The sequence below is a fragment of the Canis aureus genome, chromosome 11 (genome assembly GCF_053574225.1).
Source record: "Canis aureus isolate CA01 chromosome 11, VMU_Caureus_v.1.0, whole genome shotgun sequence".
Taxonomy (NCBI): domain Eukaryota; kingdom Metazoa; phylum Chordata; class Mammalia; order Carnivora; family Canidae; genus Canis; species Canis aureus.
Window position 1 is genome coordinate 49,939,374 of NC_135621.1, and position 23,312 is coordinate 49,962,685.

Here is a 23,312-nt window from a genome sequence, read left to right on the forward strand (position 1 = left end):
AAGAAAGCTCTTCGCCCTCATGTATGGGAGATTTCCTCAGTGTTTCTATAAATGAGTTCTCATTTAAATTTGATATGCTGAGAAGCTGATGGCTAACCCTACATTTATGTATACCCTAGCCGATCATGCTGAAATGTTCTTTTATCTGATATTGAATCAGAGGAAGAGGAGGATTTAGAATTATCTGACTTTTTGGAATGCCCCCAGCACTAAAGTAAAATGAAATGAAATGAAATGAAAAATCTCTTAGCATGTTCACTAGCCAAAGCATACTGCATCTCATTATAAGTTATTTGCAAGTTTGTGTTTTCTATTAGGCTTGCCTTGTGGTATGTTCGTGATCATGTAAAAGTGTCTAGTGGTTACTGTATTACTAGAGGCTGTCCAAACAAAACTTAATATTGTAAAACTTTTCTCCAAAGTGTAGTAATTCTTGGCTACACCAGTAAACAGTTTGACATGTGTTTAAACATAATTCAATTTTCTTAAAGGTATGTCTAATGAAGTGTGTGACTGTGTAATAGAGGAGATGGTATTTGATTTTTAATTTTTATGTTAGTTTCTCTGTGTTCTCTGCCCATTGGAATTTTTTTTTAAAACAAAGAGGTAACAGAGAAGTGCAATCTCTGTATCACTGTGCTTACTGCATTATTTCACTTATTTTTTTTTGTACCCATCTTTTCCCCTGAAGAGTGAACTCCTTGAGAGTAAGAAAGGTGGCCTCAGTATCTCACCCAATCCAGTACACAGTAAGGATTCAGTAAATATTTGTTTGAACGAATAAATGAATGAAATCAAATGAATTATTCCTATTTTGAAGGCGACCAAATAACCGCCTCTTGATTTGCTCTCTTTCCTGCCCTTGTTTTAAGATGGCCTCACAGTTTGGACTGGTTTTTATCATTGCTATCATTCCACTATGTATACTAACCTTTCAAATCCATAAAAAGTATTTAAAAGAAAGAGAAATTGTTCATGTTTCAAAACCTATTATAATGCATTTTCAAATATGTCAGACACATCTTTGTTAAAATTAAACCAGGGATTGGTTTTGAGCGAATAGCCCTATATCCTTACAGATGCTGTGGATGGATGCATCTAAGCTGCTTATTATATTGATGGGTTTTGCTGCTCTGCAGCAAATGAAAACAGGCAGCTGCTTCCTCCATCAAAGCAAAAAGCAGCCTGAGTTTTTATTAACTGAGCGTTCATTTCTTCTATTGCCAAAATTCTTACACAAAACAAAAGAGCAGTTTTAGCACATTATTGCTTAACTAGACATGAACAACTGACAGCAAGTGATAAGCCTGTCTGCTTTTCACAACTGGTAATCATTTTTGGAATAGATGTTTTAATATAGTTGAATATAAATTTTGTAATTTACATCTACAATGGTACGTAAATTTATAGATCCAGTTTGTTGCAGGAGAATGAAGGCTATAATCACAAAAGCCTTTCCCAGTGTTGTTTAATTTTTAATGACTATTTGAAAACTGGGGAAGGAAAATGAAATCAAATTCATTTCTTTAAAAAATGCAAAAAGGTGTTAAAGACAATCATACAAGTTGGTTGGAGCCATTTGTAGATGGCCCTGACAGAGCAATACTGCTGTGTTTACAGCCAGGACGTGCTTCGCACTCTATTTCCACATTAGTTGTAGTGAGCTGCCCAAGTTTGGACAGCAGCAGAAATTTCTGGAGAGCAGACCGTCATGTTTCCTTTGTATTAATGAATAAGGATGAGCAGGGAGCCCGGAAGGACAGACCCAGGCCATTCTGCACAGCTGAGATTCTCTGCCAACTCACATCTTTTTTTTTTTTTTTAAAGACATCTGAGTATCACACATTTACTTTCAGATAGAATGGCAGAGAGGGGTTTGTTTAAAGTGGGATGAGACCAAACCTCAACAACCTCAGCACACTGAGATGTTGCCATACTTACTGAGTCAATTTGCCAAATGGTGTTTTTCCTTTTGGAACCTACTAATGGTGATTCCTGCTGTAAGAAGAGGGAGGCGGGCCTTCTTCTCCCATCCCATCACAGGCCTAAGAGGAGGAACTTGGAGTGAAGGCAGTTTTGAAACACTGGGGCGCACACCTTCCAAAAAACACCGCTAAATAAATAAGTTCTACCTAAGAAGATTAATACCATGGCCATTTAATAAATGTTCTCTGCTTTGGCACTTGTAACATGTACCTCCTGAATATCGTTTTCTCTCCAGGGAGGCTCTCGTAAGTGCAGAGCATGCATTCCACATGGAACACAAGGCTTTCCATTTGTTTGGAATTCAGTGCTAGAATTTACCTAGAAGTGAGATAAAGCTAGACTCCAAGGCAGGAAGGAAGCTGGTTTAGAAATCAAGTTCACGGGGCACCTGGCTAGCTCAGTCAGTAGAACATGTGACTCTTGATCTTGCGGTTGTGAGTTCAAGCCCCGTGTTGGGTATAGAGCTTACTTAAAAATAAAATCTTGAAAAAAAGAAAAGAACTCAAGTTCACATATCATAAGTGATGAAGGGGAAATCTCACTCTCCTTACTTTTCTTCGGTGGGCCATGTAGCAAGTGTGTGTGTGATAGTGAAGTGACTCCTTGCCTCAGATAAGGAATAGTAATAATTATTTCTAATATTTTCTTCTTTGTCCCACTTTATTTAATGCATTGCTGCTTTCATGTGATTTCAAGACACAACACGGTCCTATTTTAAAAGGAAAAAGGGTGATCTCCTCAAAATGATAGCCTGATCACCCTACTTTGAAGACACTGAGCACAGCAAGGTCTCAGAGGAGACTGTTACTTGGAGTAAAATTGGCAATGAAAATCTGCCTCTTCTTTCTTTTTTCTTTCTTCTTCTTTTAAAAATTTTATTTATTTCTTCATGAGAATACACAGAGAGGAGAGAGAGAGAGAGGCAGAGGGAGAAGCAGGCTCCACGCAGGGAGCCTGATGCGGGACTCGATCCTGGGTCTCCAGGATCACGCCCCGGGCTGAAGGCGGTGCTAAACCGCTGAGCCACCCGGGTTGCCCTTCTTTTTTTTTTTTAACTCTGAGGAAAATGTGGTGTGTTTCTGGTGGAACCCAGGCCATGTTTCTTCTTTTGGTAGCAGCTCTCTGGGTCCACCTTTGCTAGAAATGTCTGCTCTTACTTTCTGACATCCTCTCTGACCAAGGAGGATGGAGCATTTTCTGGCTTAGGCCCAGAGGGGTCACACTGAGAGATGGTATTCTATCTGTGCTTTCAGACTTCAGGAAAATTTCTGCTACCCAAAACGTAGTTTGTTACCTTGACAAGGAGGAAATATGAGTGGAAAAAATGCAGCATATATCTGAGAACCATGTTCAATATCAGAGAGAAAAACTGTACTTGAGGAGGTTGTTGTTAATATGCTGAATTAACTAAATAAAAATTCTATTGCCACTAGAATACACAGATGTAGACCAGTCTCTTCTCTGAAGCTGTGAGATTGAATTAACAAAGGCAGTGCTAATTCACTTAAAATAGGCATGTTAGGAAAGCTTGACTTCTGAAACCATTCTGAATCCTATCTAAAATATTTCCTGGTAAGGGTTTAGATTTGATATTGTTATATTATTTAGATTTGATATTATAGTACAAATAAAATATTTAAGATAATCTAATTTCTTTAAAATGTTGCAGGCTAGAGAGCCCACTCACTGACAGTTCTATAGCTTTATAGAATTTGGAAATGCACAGATATAATGATCTATAGCCATTGGATTTAAGAGTTGGAAGAAACCTCAGAAATCAATTTGACCCTTCCATTTTATTCTTTTTTTTTCCTTCCATTTTATTCTTGAAGCCAGAGCCCAAATGTGATTTGTCCAAAGTCCTAAAATTAGTTATTGATGGCCATGAGACCTAGAAACTAGTTCTCTGGATTTCAGTACCAGCTACCAGAGTTGGAGCAATATAGGATAATGATTAAGAAACTGGGCACTGGCAGGGTGCCTGGGTGGCCTGGTTGGTTAAGCATCTACCTTCACCTTGGGTTGCAATCCCCAGGGACCTGGGATCGAGCCCCACATCGGGCTCCCTTTCCCTCTGCCCTTCCCCCCTGCTCATGCTCTTGCTCTCATTCTCTCAAATAGATAAATAAAATCGAAAGAAAGAAAGAAAGAGAAAGAAAGAAAGAAAGAAAGAAAGAAAGAAAGAAAGAAAGAAAGAAAGAAAGAAAAGGAAAGAAAAGAAACTGGGCCCTAGTGGTTGAGCAATTGGGCTCGAATCCTGGGCTGTGCTCTGTGTGCTTTGGTAAGCCTCCTTGTGCCCCTTCACTGGCCAAAATGATAGTCCATCCCTTACAGGGCTGTTTTCGGGCTTAAAAGAGATCGTCTGTGTAAAGCAAACAGCCCAGTGTTTGCTGAGCAGTGAGTGTCCAACTAGCATTGTTACTAATAGTAACACTATTAGTGTTACTAACACTGACTGAGCACTTACTTGGTACTCTTCTAATTCATTCGATCCTCCTGTCTATACTTACAAGATAGATAGTACACTTTCTTCCAGAGAAGGGCATGATGTAAGGGGAGCTTAAGTGATTTGCTCAACTCCTAGAGCTCAGAAGTCCCAGAGCTGTCTTCCAAGTTGTCTTTGCTATAGGAGGCGTGCGAGCTGGCTGGGGCTGTGGTTACGGTGCGTTCTGTGTATGTCTTTCTTTAGGCAGTGCTGCATCATCTCTCTTGTCCTGTCTTCATTTCTCATCTGTCCCCTAGTTGCTTTCCTAGCATCTGCTCTAAAAGCAACCATCAGACAGAAGGCTGGGGCAGGCTCTCCAAAGACTATCTCCTCATCCCCATCACAGAGTCCAGATGGACTGCTTTCAGCTTTACCTTCCCTCAAGTAGGTATCTGGAGTAAAATTTAAGTTTTTAATTTTAATGCCTTTTTAAAAGTGAAGTCACACCCAGCAACGGTCCCATCTTGTAGTTTTAGAAGAATTTGTCGGTGAGATGCTTGGCTAATTTTCTGTGTCCTCTTTGCTTCTCTTCCTTCCACATGCTCACTATGTCCTCCTTTTGGTTTAGTTGGCTTCTCCAGGAACAGAAGAAGAAACAAAATGGTGAGGTAATTGATTTGGACCTTGTTTTTGCAACCTAGGGGATGGCAGTGTAAGATACAAGTTCAGATTGGAGTCAAATTCCAACTCCATGACAAAATATCTGTCTGATATGGGGGAAGGTTTCTTAATCTCCCCACGACTGGATTTCCTCTTCTAGGTCATAGCACCTGGCCAGCAGTCAGCATTCAGTAAACGTGAGTACATCAGGGGGCAGGCTTCCACCTGCTGGCTGTGCAGGGCGTCGCGGACATTGTCTTTCACCCAGATGTGCCCATGTTCTCAGTGATTTGGCTGCACAAACATACGGAGGCTTGCACCTAATAACTTACTGTTCAGAACAAGTCTGTTAATGGGTCAGAGCAGGGGCACAAGTATAGAGCAAGCGTTGTCCATCTGTATGGAATTTTTTTATTACAGTCGGTTTTCACAATTGCCATTGCTGTGGTAAACTTTCCCAAAGTTCAGTTTGGGTTTGATTTTGCATGTTATCAATTAGGAATCATAGTCTCCCTGAAAGTATTATAAAAATCGAATCAAGGTTGATACAATTTCCTGGACAGAAACATGTCAAAATGATAACAGTGACAAATAGCAGCAACCTTAGCTAACATTATAAAAACATTTTAAAAATTTACTACATGCCAGGCACTGTTCTAAGCACCTAATGTGCATTACCTCATTTAGTCCTCACAGCCACACTGGCAGTGGGTACTTTTACTGCTTGCACTTAACAAATGAGAGAAAACGAAGGCATTGCACAATAGTGCTGGCTGAAGAAGCAACCCCCCACCCTATAGTTATTGTCTATTTCGTTATCATTTTCTTTGCTTTTGTTTTTTGTTTGTTTGTTTGTTTGTTTGTTTGTTTTGTTTTTTAGATTTTGTTTATTTATTTTAGAGAGAGAGAGAGAGAGCACAAGTGAGGGGAGAAGCAGGGAGGGGAAAGAATCTTAAGTAGACTCTGGAATCCTACTCAGGACTCAATTTCATGACCCTAAGATCATGACTTGAGCCAAAACCAAGAGTCAAATGCTCAACCGACCATGCCACCCAGGCTCCCCTAATGTTTTATTTTCTTCATTGTCTGGAACTTCTTTATTGTTTGTTGCCCCTATTGCAGTTGTTTGGGCAAGGGCTCTGTTTTCATCCCTGCTTCTGTCCCAGCTCCTAGAATAGGCCTGACTGCCAATAATTCTAAGTGAATGAAGCAATGAATGAGGCTTAGAAAGCTTAAGTAGCTTGCCCAAGGTCACACAATCATTAGAGCCAGTGTTCAAGCTGGACTCTAAGTCCAGAGCATGAGATATGTTTTTTTTTATTATTATAACTGTGTATAGCTTGAAGACCCCCTGGACATAATCTAGCCCAAACCTCATGTCTCGCAGATGAGGATCCTGAAGCTCAGTATCCTCAGGCCAAATTACTTCCAATGTCACCTAGATTATTAGTGGCAGAGCCAGAATCAGATTCCAAACCACTAGCTGGTGTTTTTGTACCATGAATCCAGCCTCCTCAGTTCATATAAAATTGAAGGGGAACCCTATATGCACTTGCTGTATACGTCATCCACCTACTTATTTATGACACAAACCTAAGTCATATTTGACACCTTCCTCTCTCTCTTACCAACCCCTTCATCTAATTAACCAGTAAGTCTTGTCAGTGTGCTTTCTAAGTATAGCTCATACCTTTTCACTTTTCTTCATCTAAGCTAACCATTACCCAAGTCACCATCAGCACTCACCTAGGTCATGATAGTAGCCACTGACCTAGTTTTCTCCCTGCCTCTCTTGCCCCTCTTCAAACCTATTTTCTTTAGAGTAGTCAGAGTTACCTTCTAAAATTTGAGTCTGATCACACCACTCTTCTGCTTAAAATGTATCACTTATATTAAGGTGCAATTTGAAAACCTTAACATGGCTTTGAGCCTGTGGAATCTGGCTCCCAGCCACCCCTGGCACTGCTGTCTTTATTTCTCCTGTATTCTGAAGCTCCACTGACCCTATTTCTATTCCTAGCCTATCGAACTGTTCTCTTCTTCAAAGCTTTATCTCACGGAGCTCCCCTAGGATGGACCATTCCCTCCACCCATCGCCACCTTCCTCCTCTCCTTGGCTCTTCATCCTCTGGATCTCAGCTTACGTGCCATTTCTAAGGGGAGTGTTCCCTAACAGACTCCTCCAACCTCCCTTCCAGCCAAGTCAGGTCCTCTATAGTATGTTCTCAGGAGTATCCTCTAGTTTTCCTGCATGGCCTTTATTACAATTACAACTAGGCACATTATTTGTGTAATTGTTTATTTAATATCTCCCTCTCTAGGCAGAAGCTCCAGTGAGCTTCTTAAATGCTGTCTCATTCTCTGCTGATCCACAGGGCCTGAATCATAGTAGGTGCCCCCAAAATATTTATGGAGTATTCTGTAGCCTTCTTTTGTATTTCCACTCTGGTTTGAAACATAAATGACAAAGCACAAATGTTTAAGGAGAGTGTAAACACAGAAAACAGTCCAGGAAGTTTACCTACCCAGTCCACATGAGCTGCTTTTCATTTTAGTAATACCTGCTGACGCATTTCTTCTCCTAGAAGACTCAAGAGCTTAGCTAAGGGTGGGCTGGCCTCACCATCTGCGTCTCAGATTTGAGAGCCTTACTTCTCACTCCTGCACAATGGACAGGATCCTTTTGTTTGAGGAGGATAAATAAAACTGCTGCGTGGGTGGGTATCAGTTGATCAGAGGAAAGCCATCTCACAGCATAGAGAGCTGGGTGTGTTGTCCCCATGGGCTAAGTACAAGCTGGTAGAGTGGAAAGTGGGAGTCAGCAGTCTGTTGGTCTTCTGACATCTGAAAAGTCTTAGGACTTTCCTCTAACATGAACTCTAGGGAAGCAAAAGCTTTTAAATCCGAGTCATCTTGGAAGACCATGCTCAGTTAGAAATTCATGTCTCTTAATATCTACATAGTTAATTTTAGGATTGTTCAGCCCTCAGTTTAATAATGGATGTATTGTTTGTTTCCAGATTAACTGTAAAGCTTGGCATTTAAAATACTTCTAAATAGCTAGCTAACAAATAACAAAAAAGTGATTGCATACATAAAATATATCACATTGGCAACTTTCTCCCTCATTATTCCTACAGAGATAACTAGTTTTTCTTATTTTACTGTTGGCTGGCTACGCTTTTTGAAGTTTGTTAGATCCAGTAGACCCATTCTGACAGAAGCATCTGCAAGGAAGCAATCCTTTATTTGAAAGAAAATGGAATGAAATCAAATGACCATGGAAACCCAAGTCTAATATACTATTATTTTTCTTCTTTCAAACAGAGCTCTTATTTAGCTAATGCTTTTATGGAGGCCCAATGGATGAAGGAAGACTTTTCTGCTATAAGTTAAACTAATTCAATTTATACAGAAAGCACTAAGGCATAGAGAACTATAGGCCTCAGAAAACTTCTAAGGAAGTATCCTAATTCATGACATGTATTTAAGAAACAAATTATCTAGAGTACATCATTAATTTAGACACTTTATGATGCTTTTGAGGGGGGTCAGTACTTTAGCTACTTTAAATGCCACTTTGGGCATTCTTCTCTGTCTCATTGGGTGATGTCAAGAACATAGCAGAAATGCCTATAATTGGTTGATAGAGCCCTGTGATATTATTAATGGAGTATAAAAATCTTGAGCATAAGAAAAACCTCCTCAATAGTGTCATTGGCTTGTATGTCCTCCTAAAATTTATTCTCATCACTTTTCCAGTGAGTTTCTTTCTGTTGCACAGAGTCCAGAAGTCACTGTTCTAGGATGTGTACTGAAACCCCACCACTCAGAAAAGTACTTATGCTAAAAAAAAAAAATGCACTCTGTGAGAAATAAGAATTGTAAGAATAAGAATAAGTAATGATATTTCTTGGGTTCCAGAATTATCCCACAGTTACATCCAAAAGACCATACATTTCTGGATTTCAGGTAAACTTGGAGGTTGAACAATGCATCCAAATCATTTCCTTCCAGAAAACTCACTGAACCGCTGAAAAGAGATGTTTTTAAAGCCTAAACCCACAAAGATGATAGAAGGAGGGGACATGCAACAGTATAATTTTGGAAAGATGGGAAACAAATGAATGAGAAGTCATTGAGTTGGCAGATATGAAAAAGCCAGCAGTTGAGTAAGCTGAAAACCAAACCAATTCAGACTTCTGAAACTTTGAACGTCTCAGAAATTGGAGCATTTGTAAAAGTAGGAGTTGAAGGAGGCTAAAATAAGGAAGATTGATTGAAAGCTGTTTTTAAAGCAGTTATATACCTATTCCAGGCTATTGAGTAACTTCTCCTCTGTACTCCCAATGGGAGAGATTTGTTCTCTGGAGAGGGTTAAACTGAACAGTTCTAGGTTGAGGGACATCAGGCACAGTTGAAAATAGAGAGAGCAAAACCAGGCTGAAGAGATTGGGTGACCATACACAGAACCACCTACACTCCACTCCATCCACATACACTCAGCCCTCTTCTCTTCCAACTAGTTTTTTTTTCTTTCTATGATTATGTTTAAAGCAAACAACAAAGAATTACCAGATATCTGAAGAAAGCTTTTAATGTGACAGGAACCAAAATCAATTAATAGGAAAAAAAGCAACATGAAGAAAATAGGCTATGTAAGGATAAGAAAAACTGTAATTAATATTTTCAAATAATTTTTAAAAGATGATCCATGAAACAGGAATAAGATGCTCTAAAAAAGAAATATTCAGAGAACTACCATTAAAACTAGCATAAATGTGGGGCACCTGGATGACTCAGTTAAGTGTCCACCTTTTTTGGCTCAGGTCATGATCTTAGGGTCCCAGGATCAAGCCCCGAATTGGGCTCCATACTCAGAGAAGAATCTGCTTGTGGATTCTCTCCCTCCCTCTCCTTCTGACCCTCCCCTGACTCATTTGCACTCTCTCTCTCTCACATAAATAAATAAATAAATAAATAAATAAATAAATAAATAAATAAATCTTTTTTTAAAAGTAGCATAAATGAGAAGTACAATAAAAAGGTTGGAGGATAAATTTGAGGAAATTTCCAAGAAAGTAGAAAACAGAAAAAAAAGAAAACAGTAAGAGATAGAAAGTAGGAAAGAAAAGATAAGAATATTAGAGTTCAGGAGATTCAACATCTAAATAATAAGAATTCTAGACAAGGAGGACAGGTAAAAATGGAGGTCATAAAATAATGAATGGAACTTCCCAAGAAACGTTCCAAGATCTGAAGAATATGGAATTTCCAAATTGAAATTACCCACCGAATAATAGAAGTTCCCAAATATTTACCTCTTACACACATTGTTTTCAAGAAGCTATTGGGGGATGTCTTGCACTAAAATGAGAACGTAAACCAAGAAAAGACAAAAGATAGAAGAAACAAGAGATGGGATACAGGAGAAGGGCAAAAGGGAGTCTGGAATGAAATGAAGATTGATTCTAGGGTATCAGCTGTATACCAAGCATAGAGGACATTCAGTCCAGACAGACAAGTCAGAAGGCACCAGGAGAGATTTTCTCCTGAGATTGATAGAACACCTGATGGGAATGAATGCACTGAGAGGGGAAATTGACAACTGGATTTTGAGACTGAATAAAAACGTTAGCAAATGAAAAAAAATAGGCAATTATAAACTGCATGGAGGGGGGAATTATACATGAGCGAAAAAGCAATCATAGTTTACTACATGGGTCAGTATTATTTCATTGTCATAATGAAATTGACAATGACAGTATATTACCAAATTATAATATATCTATAATAGGACAATAGTGATGGTGGATGGGTAAGGAGCATGGTATGTGTGACACGGGGAGAGGAGTACAGATGAAAGTGAAAAAAGTTTATCTTCCATACTGGGGGGTCAATAGATTTTGTCTAAAACTGAAAAATCAAGAAGTAGCAATACAAACATATGTAGAAATATGGAATTAATTACCAGAAGAATCAACTAAAAGAATTGGAAGTAGTAGTTTCTGAGAAAGGAGAAAGACTGTGTCAGAGGGACTGGGTACTAATCTTAATCATATTCATTTGTTTTAATTGTTGTCTTAATCATTCTCACAGAACTCAGTGTCTCTTTAAACTCTGAATAAGTTATTAACAAACAAAATCCTTTTAAAAAAAGACCATTATATTTCCACAAATAGAAATGACAAAACTGTTTAAAATAACAGCATTATTGAACTATAATTCACATACTACACAATTCACTCAGTGATTTTTAGTGTATTCACAGAGTTGTGCAACCATCACTACAATTTTAAAATATTTCATCACCTCTAAAAGGTCACTTGACATTTACTCTCAACCACCCAGCCCTAGACAACCACCACTGTATAATCTGTCTCTATGAATTTGTCTATTCTGGACATTTCATACAAATGGAAAATGCAACATGTGGTTCTTTGTGTTGGGCTTCTTTCACTCAGCATAATGTTTTCATGCTCCATCTATGTTGTAGCATGAATCAGTACTTTATTTCTTTTATTGCCAAATAATAGTGTACTACATAGCCATACCACATTTTATATATCTGCTCATTAGTTGATGGACATTTGGGTTGTTTCTGCTTTTTGGCTCTTATGAATAATGCTGCTATAAACATTCGTGTACAAGTTTTTGTGTGGACATATTTTCTCTCGGGTACATTCGTACGAGTGGAATTACTGGGCCATATGTTAATTCTACATTTAAATTTTCGGTGAACTGCTAGACTGTTTTCCAAAGCAGCTGCAACATTTTACATAATTTCCCCTCATCCTTGCCAACATTTGCTGTTGTCTGATTTTTTTGGTTATAGCCATCCTAGAAGAAGGAGTGAAGTGGTATGTCATTGTGCTGTCGATTTGCCCTGAGATAACTTTCGAAACCTGAATAGATGAGCAAAAATAAAATAGGTTGCCAAAACCTCACCTTGGCAAGACCTTGATGAAATAAACACTCTTATTTGGAGGTATAGTTTGGTGCAAATGTTTTGGAAGATGGTTTGATATATGTGATAGGCATTTAACCCTTGGCCAGACTTCCCATTTCTAGTTATTGGACCTATGGAGAAAAATCATATTTTGGGGGGAAAATGTGTCTTCATTATAACAGTGTTTATAATCTCATATATCAAAAACTCAAAATAACTTAAATGCCTTTCAGGAAGAAATTGGTTAAACAAATTTTGATGCAGACATAAAATCAGTCATTAAAAATAATGATCCAAGGGGGCGCCTGGGTGGCTCAGTCAGTTAAGCATCTGACTCTTGATCTCGATCTCACAGTCGTGAATTTAGGCCCTGTGTTGGGGTCCATGCTGGGTGTGGAGTCTACTTAAAAATATACATATATGTAATGATGCAAGTATATTTTTATTGTCATGGGAAGTTATCCATCACATATTGAGTAGGGCAAAATCAGATTGTCAAATACCTGCCTGATAAGATCCCATTTGTGTAAAATATCTTTGTGCTTAGAAAGCTGTTTTTGAAATGATGTCCAAAGTGTTACGAGGTGTAATAGACTAGTGGTGAAATTTTAGGTGATTTTATTAACTTTGTTCTGCATATTTTTGTATTTAATTTAGTTAAAAATCAACCTCTATAATTTTTTGAGAAAATTATAAAACTCTCTTAAAAGACTATGTATTTTAGAAGTCACATTTTTGTACTTAATCAAAGCTTGCATTTTAGTTAAATACCCTTCCCCTATCATTATTTTTTTAAACCTCAAAACCATCTACTAAAGGCATAAAGAAATTCATTATTCTAATGATTATATATACTTGGTGTAGAACACTGTCTTGGGCTCTTCCTTCAGAGAATTTTATTACATACTTTATTCTTTACAGAGTTCTTTTAATGTGGAGGTATGCCAGATATTAGGATTCGGGGGCTGTAGCAAGGTTCACGGGTAGGAGAAGGACAAAATGGTTCTCCATCTATTCTGGTCATTGGGATAGCTGTCGAGGTCCACAGATTTTCTCTTCTACTCTTTTATCCCCCAGAGCAGAAGAATAACATTAACAACAAATTTTTCTTTGAGCTCATTACGAGTTAGGAACTGCTCTGAATACAGTTCATGTATTTTACTTTTTTAATCCTCATAATTCTATGAAGTCGATACTACAATTACATTATTTTACATGAGGAATCTGAGGAACAGAGAGGTTAAGTAAACTACCCAAGGTCACTAGTGAGGGAATGCAGCCCAACAAGCTAGGACTGGAGCCCAAAAAGTCTGGTTCCAAAGCACATGTGATCTTAATTGCTATACTCCACTGCCTTTCTGACTTTTCTCCTAAATATGACTCCCAACACTGCTTGCTGATTTACTTTGTTCTCTCCCAAACTCATTTTTACCAGAAATACCATGGAGGCTGAGCCAGTTTACACTTGACCAGACTTTCCTGCAGCAGATGCTTTTATGGGGTCAATATCTTTGCTGTTCATATATTTACCCACTGATTCCCTTAGGATTTTACTTACCATTTCTTTGACATCCTCTTCTCTGGAGTGCTTGGATTTCTCACTCTTTGAAGCTGGAGATGCATCTAGAAGAAAAAAAAAGTAGGTCTCATTAGGTGTTCCAACTTTGCATCCAGACCCATTAGAAAAGAGTTTAGTGCAAAGGCAGTGAACATTCATTGCTCTTTCCCAGGGCGGCAGGGCCTTCTCAACCTCAGGCAGAGCAGGATGCTAGTGCCCTGCCTGACCTTTGAATCTGAACCCTTGGCGAAAACATAATTTTTATGATGTGATTTATTCTGATCATAGGAGTGATACACATTCATTGTAAAAATCTTTGGAAAATATGAAAAGTGTAAAGAAAAAAATTAAAAGCACTTGCAACCAGACTACTCTGTGATAACCACGGGACTATCATTTCCAAGAATGTTTATCTTTTTTTTTAAGGAATTCATATTCATTCATGAAGACTACCTAAGTCTTCAAAAGAAATGATTTACAAGTGATGATTTAAAGAAAATGCCCATCCATGGAGTTTAGTGCGGAGGATTATTATCAAATTTAAAAAGGTGCCAAAGTTAGTGAAATTTAAATTTCTTAATTCTAATCTCTAGTTTGATATTTCTAATTGAAGAAACGAAATAATTATGCGTATTTGAAAACATTAGGATGGAATCAAAGAAAAAGGACCTCAGATGTTTCCTTTGCAAGGGTTTTTTCCATTTATTTTTGCCTCACGTGGGCTGCACATACAGTAGGTCTTCAACTGACGCTTATGAATTAGCTGAAAAGAAGGTTCACATGTACAAGATCGCTACCTGAAATACCATTAAAATTGGACTTTTAGTATTTGTAGTTTGTGGTTATTGTTTTTGCTGTCTTGTGATTGAAATTTGGTAAAAATTATTTAGGATATTTTGCTGTTTTTCTGGGAAAAGAGCTATAATCAACAACAAAAGAAACTCATTTGATATGACATATTACAAGTAATAATTATGTTAAGTTTGATTCAAGTTGAAATAGCTTGTATTGAACATTATTTTTAAAAGCCATTTCTTAAGAGAACAACTATAGAGAATGATTATAGAACAGACTCCTGTAATCAAAAAGTGTATCCTCTTGTGTTTTCCAGGCATCTGGCCATCTGAAGAGGTTTTGGCTTACTACTGCCTCAAGCACAGTAATATATTCAGGTACAAAGCTGCACTTAAAAAGATATTTTTTTAGCCCATTATGGGTATTATATATGCATATTAAAGATTGCTGTGATTACATTCTTCAAATTAAGTTGTTAAAGAAATATAAGAAAGAAAGAGAGAAAAGAGAAAGGAAAGGAAAAAGTTCATGGTGAAAACATGTTGCTTCTGAAAAGAAATCTGAATTGCCTTTGGGTACTAATATTGCACAGCAAGCTTTTTGCTATATGTCAAAGGCTTTTGATTTTCACTCAAGGCATTTTATTTCACTTTGATTTTGGGGAAACAAAAGTGAAGCTCCAATCAATCCTCCCTGATTGTGAAGGTCCAAAAAAAAAAAAAAAAAAAAAAAACAACAACAACAACAAAAAACCACACACAACTGAACCACAATAAAGACATTCTTTAAACTTCTGCTAGGGAAATCACTACAGAATATTTGATAATTAAGTACCCCACAGCTATTATTTAAAGATGCCATTCCACCCTGGTTTTAAAGGTATTTTATATATCTAACAATATGTATTTGTAAAATATAAATTACTATTACAGATCCATGCTATGGAAATAGATGTTTTCAGTTGTCAATGTGCATTATAGATCACACCCATGGATGTGATTTAGGAAAAGGAAAATAAACCTCCTTTTATTTGAAAATTCTAAAGCTGTTTGGTGGATCCAGAAAATAAGGATTTTTCATTTTTAATTCTCATTTTATAAAAGTCATCCAATATCTACTTCCTGAATAGCGCATTATGATTCCAGACAAGTCATTAGTGATCATGGTGTGTGTTTTAACAATATATATTTACAAGATTGGGTCAATAATATGTATTTTTTAAAGCTCTGTGGGTCCATATTTACCAACCAGTCTATAATGGCTTTGAACAACTAAATACTCATTAAGTGTATTCCGGAATATGAATATCCTTGCTTGGCTTCTCTTCCTCTTCCCTCTCTTTGCACCTCTCCCTCCTTTTCAATTCCCTCTTTCTGTTTCTTTTCTCCTGTCGAGGTAATAAACTTCCCAGCCTGGAAAGAAGGAACAATCTTAGGGGTTTAAGCATATGAAATAAGAACAGGGCAGTTTTGAATTTGGGCTACAGAGCTGCTCTGGGAGTCTGGCATTTGCTCTTCTCGCTGTGCTTAAGCTTGACTGGAGCTCCAATCATGGAGCAGTGGGGCCAGGGTAAGAATGTCACACGTTGAGGGCTGATATTTGGGCACAAAGGGAAAGGTGAGTGCAGAGTGCCACACTAGACTGTCAGCTTTTACTCTGAGCCGCTTTACTTTGGAGCGGTGAAGTCAGAGCCCCGTCATTACTTAGGCCTGGGTTTGCTGGCTTAACCATATTATGTCCCTGCATTGTTTATTCACTGTGTTGTGTTGGGGTCAATTGTGATTTAAGTGTTAATTGCTAAATGCTCTTTGTGTAATTGTTCTTTATGGGGGCAGTCGGCTTTCCAAAATGTTTCAGCGTGGTTTCAAATTTTTTTTTCCAAAAAATCCAAGATTGCATTTATTTGCGTGTGTGTATGTGTGTGTGCATGTGTTGTGTGTATGTGACTATAATATAGGTATATACACACTCATATATGTTCTTCATTTACTTGTCTAACTGTTTTTGAAGGAATGAATGTGGATTAACAGTGTTACCCTTTCCTAACAATTATCTTTCGCTACTCTAGCTAGTTTAGTTCTAAAAGACAGCGCCATTGACAAGGGAAAAAAAGGGAACCTTCTCAGATTTTTCAGCTCAGCGGTGGTAATGTTGCAGTGAACACTAATGAGGGAACCCCCACTGATTTGCCTGCTTTGTGACTTTTCTATTTCATAATTATTTTTAAAACGCAAAGCAACATGAGGTAGCCTAGTCATGTCTCCACAACTTCCTGGTAGCGCCGTTCTTACTGCAGATGGCAATTTGTTCTTGTAACATATATCTCTCTCTGACCATTTTCATCTAATTTGTATGGGTTCTACCATTTCTTTTCTCTCTTTCAGGGACCTTGCTGTGTGTGAGCTAGGGGGTGGCATGACATGCTTGGCTGGGCTCATGGTAGGTCTTTTCTCAATTCCAATCCCATTCAGAGGGAGGAACAAAAGGAAAAATGTTCCAGGGCCTCCAACGGCTGGGTCAGAGAACCGTCAACAGCATCAGCTGCGGTCAAGCTGCCGAGTCTTGAGAGACCTTCTAGATTGACTTACTTTCGGATCATATTGATTTTATGGTTGCCTCGATGAGCAGAAACATTTTACCTCAGTGTAGTCAATATCGCTTGTTGTGACATTCCAGGCCTCGCACGGTCTTTCTTTGCCATAGCGAAAGCATTTTTTTTTTTTTTTCAGATTATAGTCCCATTTGCTAAGATACAGGAATAGCCCAGCGAATCACAGTTGGAGCACCATGATATAGCTGCTAATGTTTTGCCTGCATTATTACACCAACAAACATGATCCAGAGCGCTCAGTAATTAGATTCTTTTGAATTAGATTGGCCATTCAGGAACGTCGTTCCCCATTCTCTGGGTTCTGAGTCATGTATTCAGGAGATATTATGTAGCAGCACAGTGCATTAGACAAGTTTTTATGTCTCTACAAATAAAAGCATATTGTTACACTGATTGGCATTTGACAAACCTGTCGCTCTTACACAATGTGTCGAGGTTACAGCCCAATGTGCGAGCATGTCAAAGCTCACAAAAAAATTACCCTCACAAAGCCATCTGCCTGCAATGCAAAGTTATATGAAGGGCATCAGGCAGTCAGACAGAAGCAAGCTGAAAGGCAGAGTGACAGCCTTGTATGATGGCTCTACTAGATAAACAGAAGCCCACAAATGAAAGCCTCTCAGAATACCATCATCCGCTGTCACAATGCAATTACCGAACAGAATGATAGCAAGATAGAGGCTCCCGCAAATGGAATGATAAAAGTATTGACTGATTTGATTGAATGATTAAAATAATGCAGACATAAAATGAAAAAAGATTGAAGATTGTTACAGAGAAATAGGTGAGGAAGCATGATACTGAAGGCTTGTCACTCCTGTCTTCACTTCCACACAGACAAGCATATTTGCTCATTGTTTGCTGTGCTCCTTTTTTTTTTTTTTTTTTTTCAGGTTGCTATTTCTGCAGATGTCAAAGAAGTTCTGTTAACTGATGGGAATGAAAAGGCCATCAGAAGTATCCTTATTCAGATAGAAAACGGGTTTGTTGTGTTCACTCCTTTTTCCCGGCCGAGTAACAATTGATATAAAGAAAGACAGCATGGGGTATTAAAAAAGAATCCCCCCCACACACATGATAAGTAATTAAGAAAAAGTAGAAATATATGGAATTCATTGGCTACGACGGGTTTTTTTCTTTTATGTTGATAGATTTTTACAGTCACTTCTTGCTAAAGGAGGCCATGATCTGTGGACGACTCAAGGCAATCAGAACATTTGTTTCATCATAGTTTTCAGGCGTTCTTAATGTCCTTTCATTTTCACTGAAATTTCCCAGTATAAAATTAATGATTGAATACTTATGATATCCGATGTTGCTTGCAAAGACTAACTTCCAGCTTCACATTCATTATTACCTTTCTAGGGTTTGATCTTGTCTGTATGTGTTAGGTAGCATTGGACCTACTCTAATTGCCGAGGGGTTACCAAGAAGCTCCCCGTTGGAAACAGCTATCAGCTTTTCATTATTTCCTTTTATTTAGGATTATAAAAGCTATCTCTTTTTTTTCTGCTATGCTATTACAGCTCAAACCCCATTATATTAGATTATGCTTTACTAATATGTACACAGAGTTCATGAAAATTGAACTGTACTTTAACTAAGAAAGCAAGCATAATTTGTGGCTACTTTAGCAATCGAGCTGATTTGTTCAGGAGCAGTTAACAGCCGTTAGAAATTGAGAGGAGAAGTGGAAGATATATTTGCTTTGGATTTTTGGTATGCCTTACATTTACATTATGAAGGAGGCAATCTACTTATTTGAATGTTAGACCTCTAAAATGCCAAAACGGTTTAGATTTTTGCGGCTTCTTGCATAAAAGCCTATGTTTCGATTTTCTTTTCCTGCCTTTGCTATATCATTTTTTAAAAATAAAATTTGCAGCAGCTCTATCAGGCTGTTCAGAGAGGAGAAAGGAGGTACAAGAAGCACAGTAGCTAATATTGTTCAGCAGCACTTGTGTGCTCTACAGAGCCCCACCCAGCTAATTGCCTGACAGACTTAAAAAAAAAAAAATTCAGGAAGGAAAAACAGCCAATCACAACCCTGGCCTTTCACACAAGGGAAAGAGATCACAAAAGGTGCTTCCTTTTTTAAGATGCAGGATTTTAATCATGATCTTCAGACTGTCGCAAGTTTCTCAAAATATTCCCGAAGATGAGCCGATGTTGTTTCATTCACTCTGCTTTATTCTGAGTTATGCCTTGCACTATATCATTTCACTGTGCTCCTCCTCCACATGTCAGGGAACACAGAGAGGAAGTCAGGTATGCTGGCTCAGCCCCAGTGGATGATGTTTTTTTTGGGGGGAGCGGGGGTGGGGAAGGAGGATTATTGGACAAGACAGGGTCATTTTAGCCACAGAAACTTTCAGATTGGCTGGCAACCTGAGGTTTTTCTCAAGTCAGCAGGTGTCTCATTTAATAGCATCAGAAACAAATTAGAACTTTTAGCAAACTATAGGAACATCTGTAGTCAGTATGTAAATTTAATTGTACTGAAATTATTATCGAGCTAAAGTACAGAGCTTCCAAAGAAGGGAAGCAATGCTAATGTCATTAATTAACACACCTTTGCTTTAAACAGCAAAGATGCCATGCCAGCTCTTGGAATCAGAGAGGAAATCTCAGATTCTGTATTCACTCTGCTGGCCTTTCAAAGAAATGATTGGTACAGCCCCCTCCCAAGAAAATGGATTTTTAACATTTGGTCCTCAGAAGCTCAGCCCTGAGAGTGCTTTATTGTGCTGGGTTTTACAATGGGTTTAATATAGCGGGGTGCCAAAGGGCAGGAGGGGAAGAACTTTACAATGTAGATAAAGTAGGTCCTTTCAGGATGCAGACCAAAACCGGTGGTGTGTTTCATTTCATCTCCTAGGACTCTCCTGATGGAGTTCAGTTTTTATCATGCAGTGGTTCTATGTTTGTGTGCCTTTTTCTTTTGTAACTAGATCTAATTTTTTTTAATTAAGAGGAAAAAGCGTGCCTAAAGCCTTAAAAATTGGCAATGTATTTTTTCCTGCTTTTACTACTAATGTTATTCTTGATTTGCTAACAGAGCTTACAATTGGCATCCGTTGTAAGCTGTTGTACTGAGTGAGGTTAATATGAATGAAATTTTCTTTTCTATCTGTGTGCCCACTTTCTGAAAGAATAACTAATTCACTGACTCACATACTGTTGATGCATATAGATTGAAACAAATTCATTTAAAAATTACTGTTTACATCTTTCCTTTAAAATTTTAGGAAGCCTAAATTATATGGCAGTTGTCGGATATTATCCAAAAATTACTTTCTAAAAAGTAAAAGTGGATGTCAACAAAAAAGGGGAGAAACATTGCCAGAAGCCAGAAAATCTCTAAGCAAAGCTGCTAATTATTCTTAATGGGCAAGATGAGCACATTAAGAAACAAATGAATACATCAGTGAAATGTAATTGAAAATCGACCTGGCAATCGCACATCACATCTGAGTATTGGCCTGTATATTATTCTCATCATTTTAAAAATTATTTTTGTTGTTCTTGGCATCCGAATTTAATGAACCTAACTGAACCTTAATTCCCTAGTCTCTTAGGCTTTTAAGGTTCTGATTTTTACCCTTTTTTAAAAAAAATTGCATTTTTGATATTTCCTTTTTATCTTCTATTATTTCTATTTTTTTAAATATGTAAGGTAATGAATGGATGAGTTCTGAATCTTTATATCATAGAAGCATATCAACCAGCTGTGAGGTTATTTGTAATCTTCCCTAAGATGTATCGGATGGATTGGCTATGTCTTCCAGAGCTTTCTCCCTTGACCCTAGAAAGCTAGATGTTGATTTGAGATCTATTAAAGAGAGATATCTGAAAAGAGATTAAGACTTGAGGTATAGGTGAGTGTTGTAAATCCCAAATATTTTCCCAAACTTGTAGGGACATGTCCCTGAGGTTCTCCTTGGTCCTTAAACTGCATTGGTGGGTCTCATCCAGAGCCCCCCTACCTGAAAGCTGCCCCTCCTTACAGATGCCATTTTATCTGTACCCAAAGAGAACAAAGGATACATTGGAAATGGCATCATTTGGTTCATGCAGTTCTCAACTTCGCCTAAGATAGTTTGAAATGTGTTCCCTTTTCTTTGGCACAGCCCTTTTGGTGTAATAAAGGAGGAAATCTCCAGGTGCCTATATATAATAGTTACTAAAGTTTGTAGCTGGTAATGACAGTGACAAAAGAAGAGGGGGAAGAAATGGTATACTGAGTTATTATCTATGCTAAGCCTCTTCCAAATTGTAATGAATAAAAGTACAATACCTAGAGGTACACTCACTAATTCTCCCAACACAAGCATCCTGCCTCGACTCATCCTTAGGAAGCATCAGGCGTGTTATCTGCAGACTGTGACAGTGCTTGGTGACCCATTGCTCATGCTCCCAATCCAAGCATCTTAGTCCCACAGCATGCACAGTCTGGATCATGACCTTGAGCTTAGGGTTCACCCCAAATTCATAAATCTCCTGTGCATTTTAAAGGAGATATCCCTGACTTAACATTATTTTATTTATCAACAGAATCTCTGACTTGAGTAACTAATAAATTAAGCTTCCTGTAGACTGTGTAGCCTGTGCTGTGGATGGTGGAGACCTTAGGAATACTAGGCCATTATCCTTCTAATATCTGTGCCAGCTGTACTCCTGGTTGCTTGCTGAGTCATTAATGGACTCCGTGTGCCTCATTTTGGGGAGGAGCTCAATAAATAGCTTTGAAAATTCAATTTAAATTAAGTAATAAATTAATCTAATTAATTAAAATTAATTCAACCACCATTAATTGCACACCATCTCAGGTTCTAAAAACATAGTAGTGGACAAGACGAACCAAGTCCCTGTTCTAGTTGGACCCAGACTATGCCCTGACTGGAGCACATGGATACATGTGAAAGACACTGAAAATCTACAGGGCAAAAGTTCTTTGATTCCTTCCAGTTATTTAAATTCTGCAATTGAAGTGTCCACATAATTCATCTGAGCATCAGGGAGAGAAAATAAATCTTGACTGCCAAACCTCATTTTAGTTATTCCCCAGCCTCTTTATCCCTCCAGAGCTTTTGCCTGAATTATTGAAAAAGATAATGAATTGACATGAATTAGGCACCTATATGTGTCAGGTTCATCCTATGTGGTGCTCCATTAAGCTTATAAAATAGGTATCATTATTCCTATTTTTGAGATGGAGCTCAGAGAGGCTAATTTACCCAAGTTCACACAGCCACTAAGTATCAAAATCAGCCTAGAAGCCAGCCTGTTTCATTTGACTTCAAAGCTTTTTTATTCAACCCCCCATTAAACTATTCCATTTCACCAAGACCTAGGATGGTTGGCTGAGTGTCATCTTACATTTTCCTCAACACCCTCAGGAAGAAAAGGCCTCTCACCCAAAAATATAACAGTTGACATTGCTAATAGGGTTCAAAGCACCTCCCTGTCATCCTCTCAATTTCTTTGATAACAAGCACATTTAAGAATATTTTGCAGCCTTTAAGTTGGCAAATATTGCCACATCTAGCGTTTAAAAAAAAACTTTAGAGATTAAAATGAATAGGACTTACATTATGATTTCATGGTATCCTACCCTCACCTTGGATGGTCCAATGAAAATAAAGGTAACACAAACTGAGAAAGTAATGCTCTGTGAATCACAATGTTATTATTAAAAATAACTTTCTTGCTTAAAAAACAATTCCAAGTCCCAAAATGTAGATGCAACTACTGATAAACATAGCAATCACTAATTGCAGGAGGAGGCTAATATTTTATATGTAATTAATTATATTTATATATATATATAAAGTTAAGGTTACTTGTTAAGTAAACTGTTACTTTACAAAAATATATATTTTAAGAATAATACTCAACTGAACCAAAGTTAAAACAGAGCCCCACTCTTGAACTGTGCTTTTTGGGGAAGAAAACTTAGATGTAGAAACCTGGTTTATTTTAGCAACAAGCATAGATCTTGTAGCTCTGGAAGCCCAGACAAGGACACTGGAGGTGATTGTCCTGTATCCAATTAATCAGAAATCATGTTAAAGCTTTCTTGGAACTCAGTACTTCCCACTGAAGACTTCCAGAAGATGGGTACAGTGCAAGGAACATTATTTGGTCCATCCTGTTGAACAGTATCCTGGATATATTGACTTGATTTGATTGGATTTCCTTTATCACTCTGAGGTGACACAGAAAAATGACAAAATTTATTATTAGACACAGTGCCATCCAAAAGAACAGCCTCAAAATCTGATCTAAAGTGAAGGGTGGGAGGGCAGAGTATGAGAATATATCTCTT

The 23,312-nt window shown here is 37.9% G+C and overlaps 1 protein-coding gene across 7 annotated transcripts in view; it reads left to right on the top strand.

Annotated features, from left to right (window-relative positions):
* CAMKMT (calmodulin-lysine N-methyltransferase) overlaps positions 1–23,312 on the top strand; it is a 404,255-nt gene that overhangs the window by 311,864 nt on the left and 69,079 nt on the right. For 6 of the 7 annotated variants that reach the window (XR_013389434.1, XM_077915259.1, XM_077915258.1 and 3 more), the window contains 3 exons: positions 14,690–14,750; positions 16,758–16,812; positions 17,878–17,941. Coding sequence is in view for 6 of the 7 variants with exons in the window: in XM_077915259.1 (XP_077771385.1) it covers positions 14,690–14,750; positions 16,758–16,812; positions 17,878–17,941 (180 nt within the window). In the remaining variant the exon portion in view is untranslated. The remainder of the gene's footprint in view (positions 1–14,689; positions 14,751–16,757; positions 16,813–17,877; positions 17,942–23,312) is intronic. The other variant, XM_077915264.1, reaches the window with a different exon arrangement.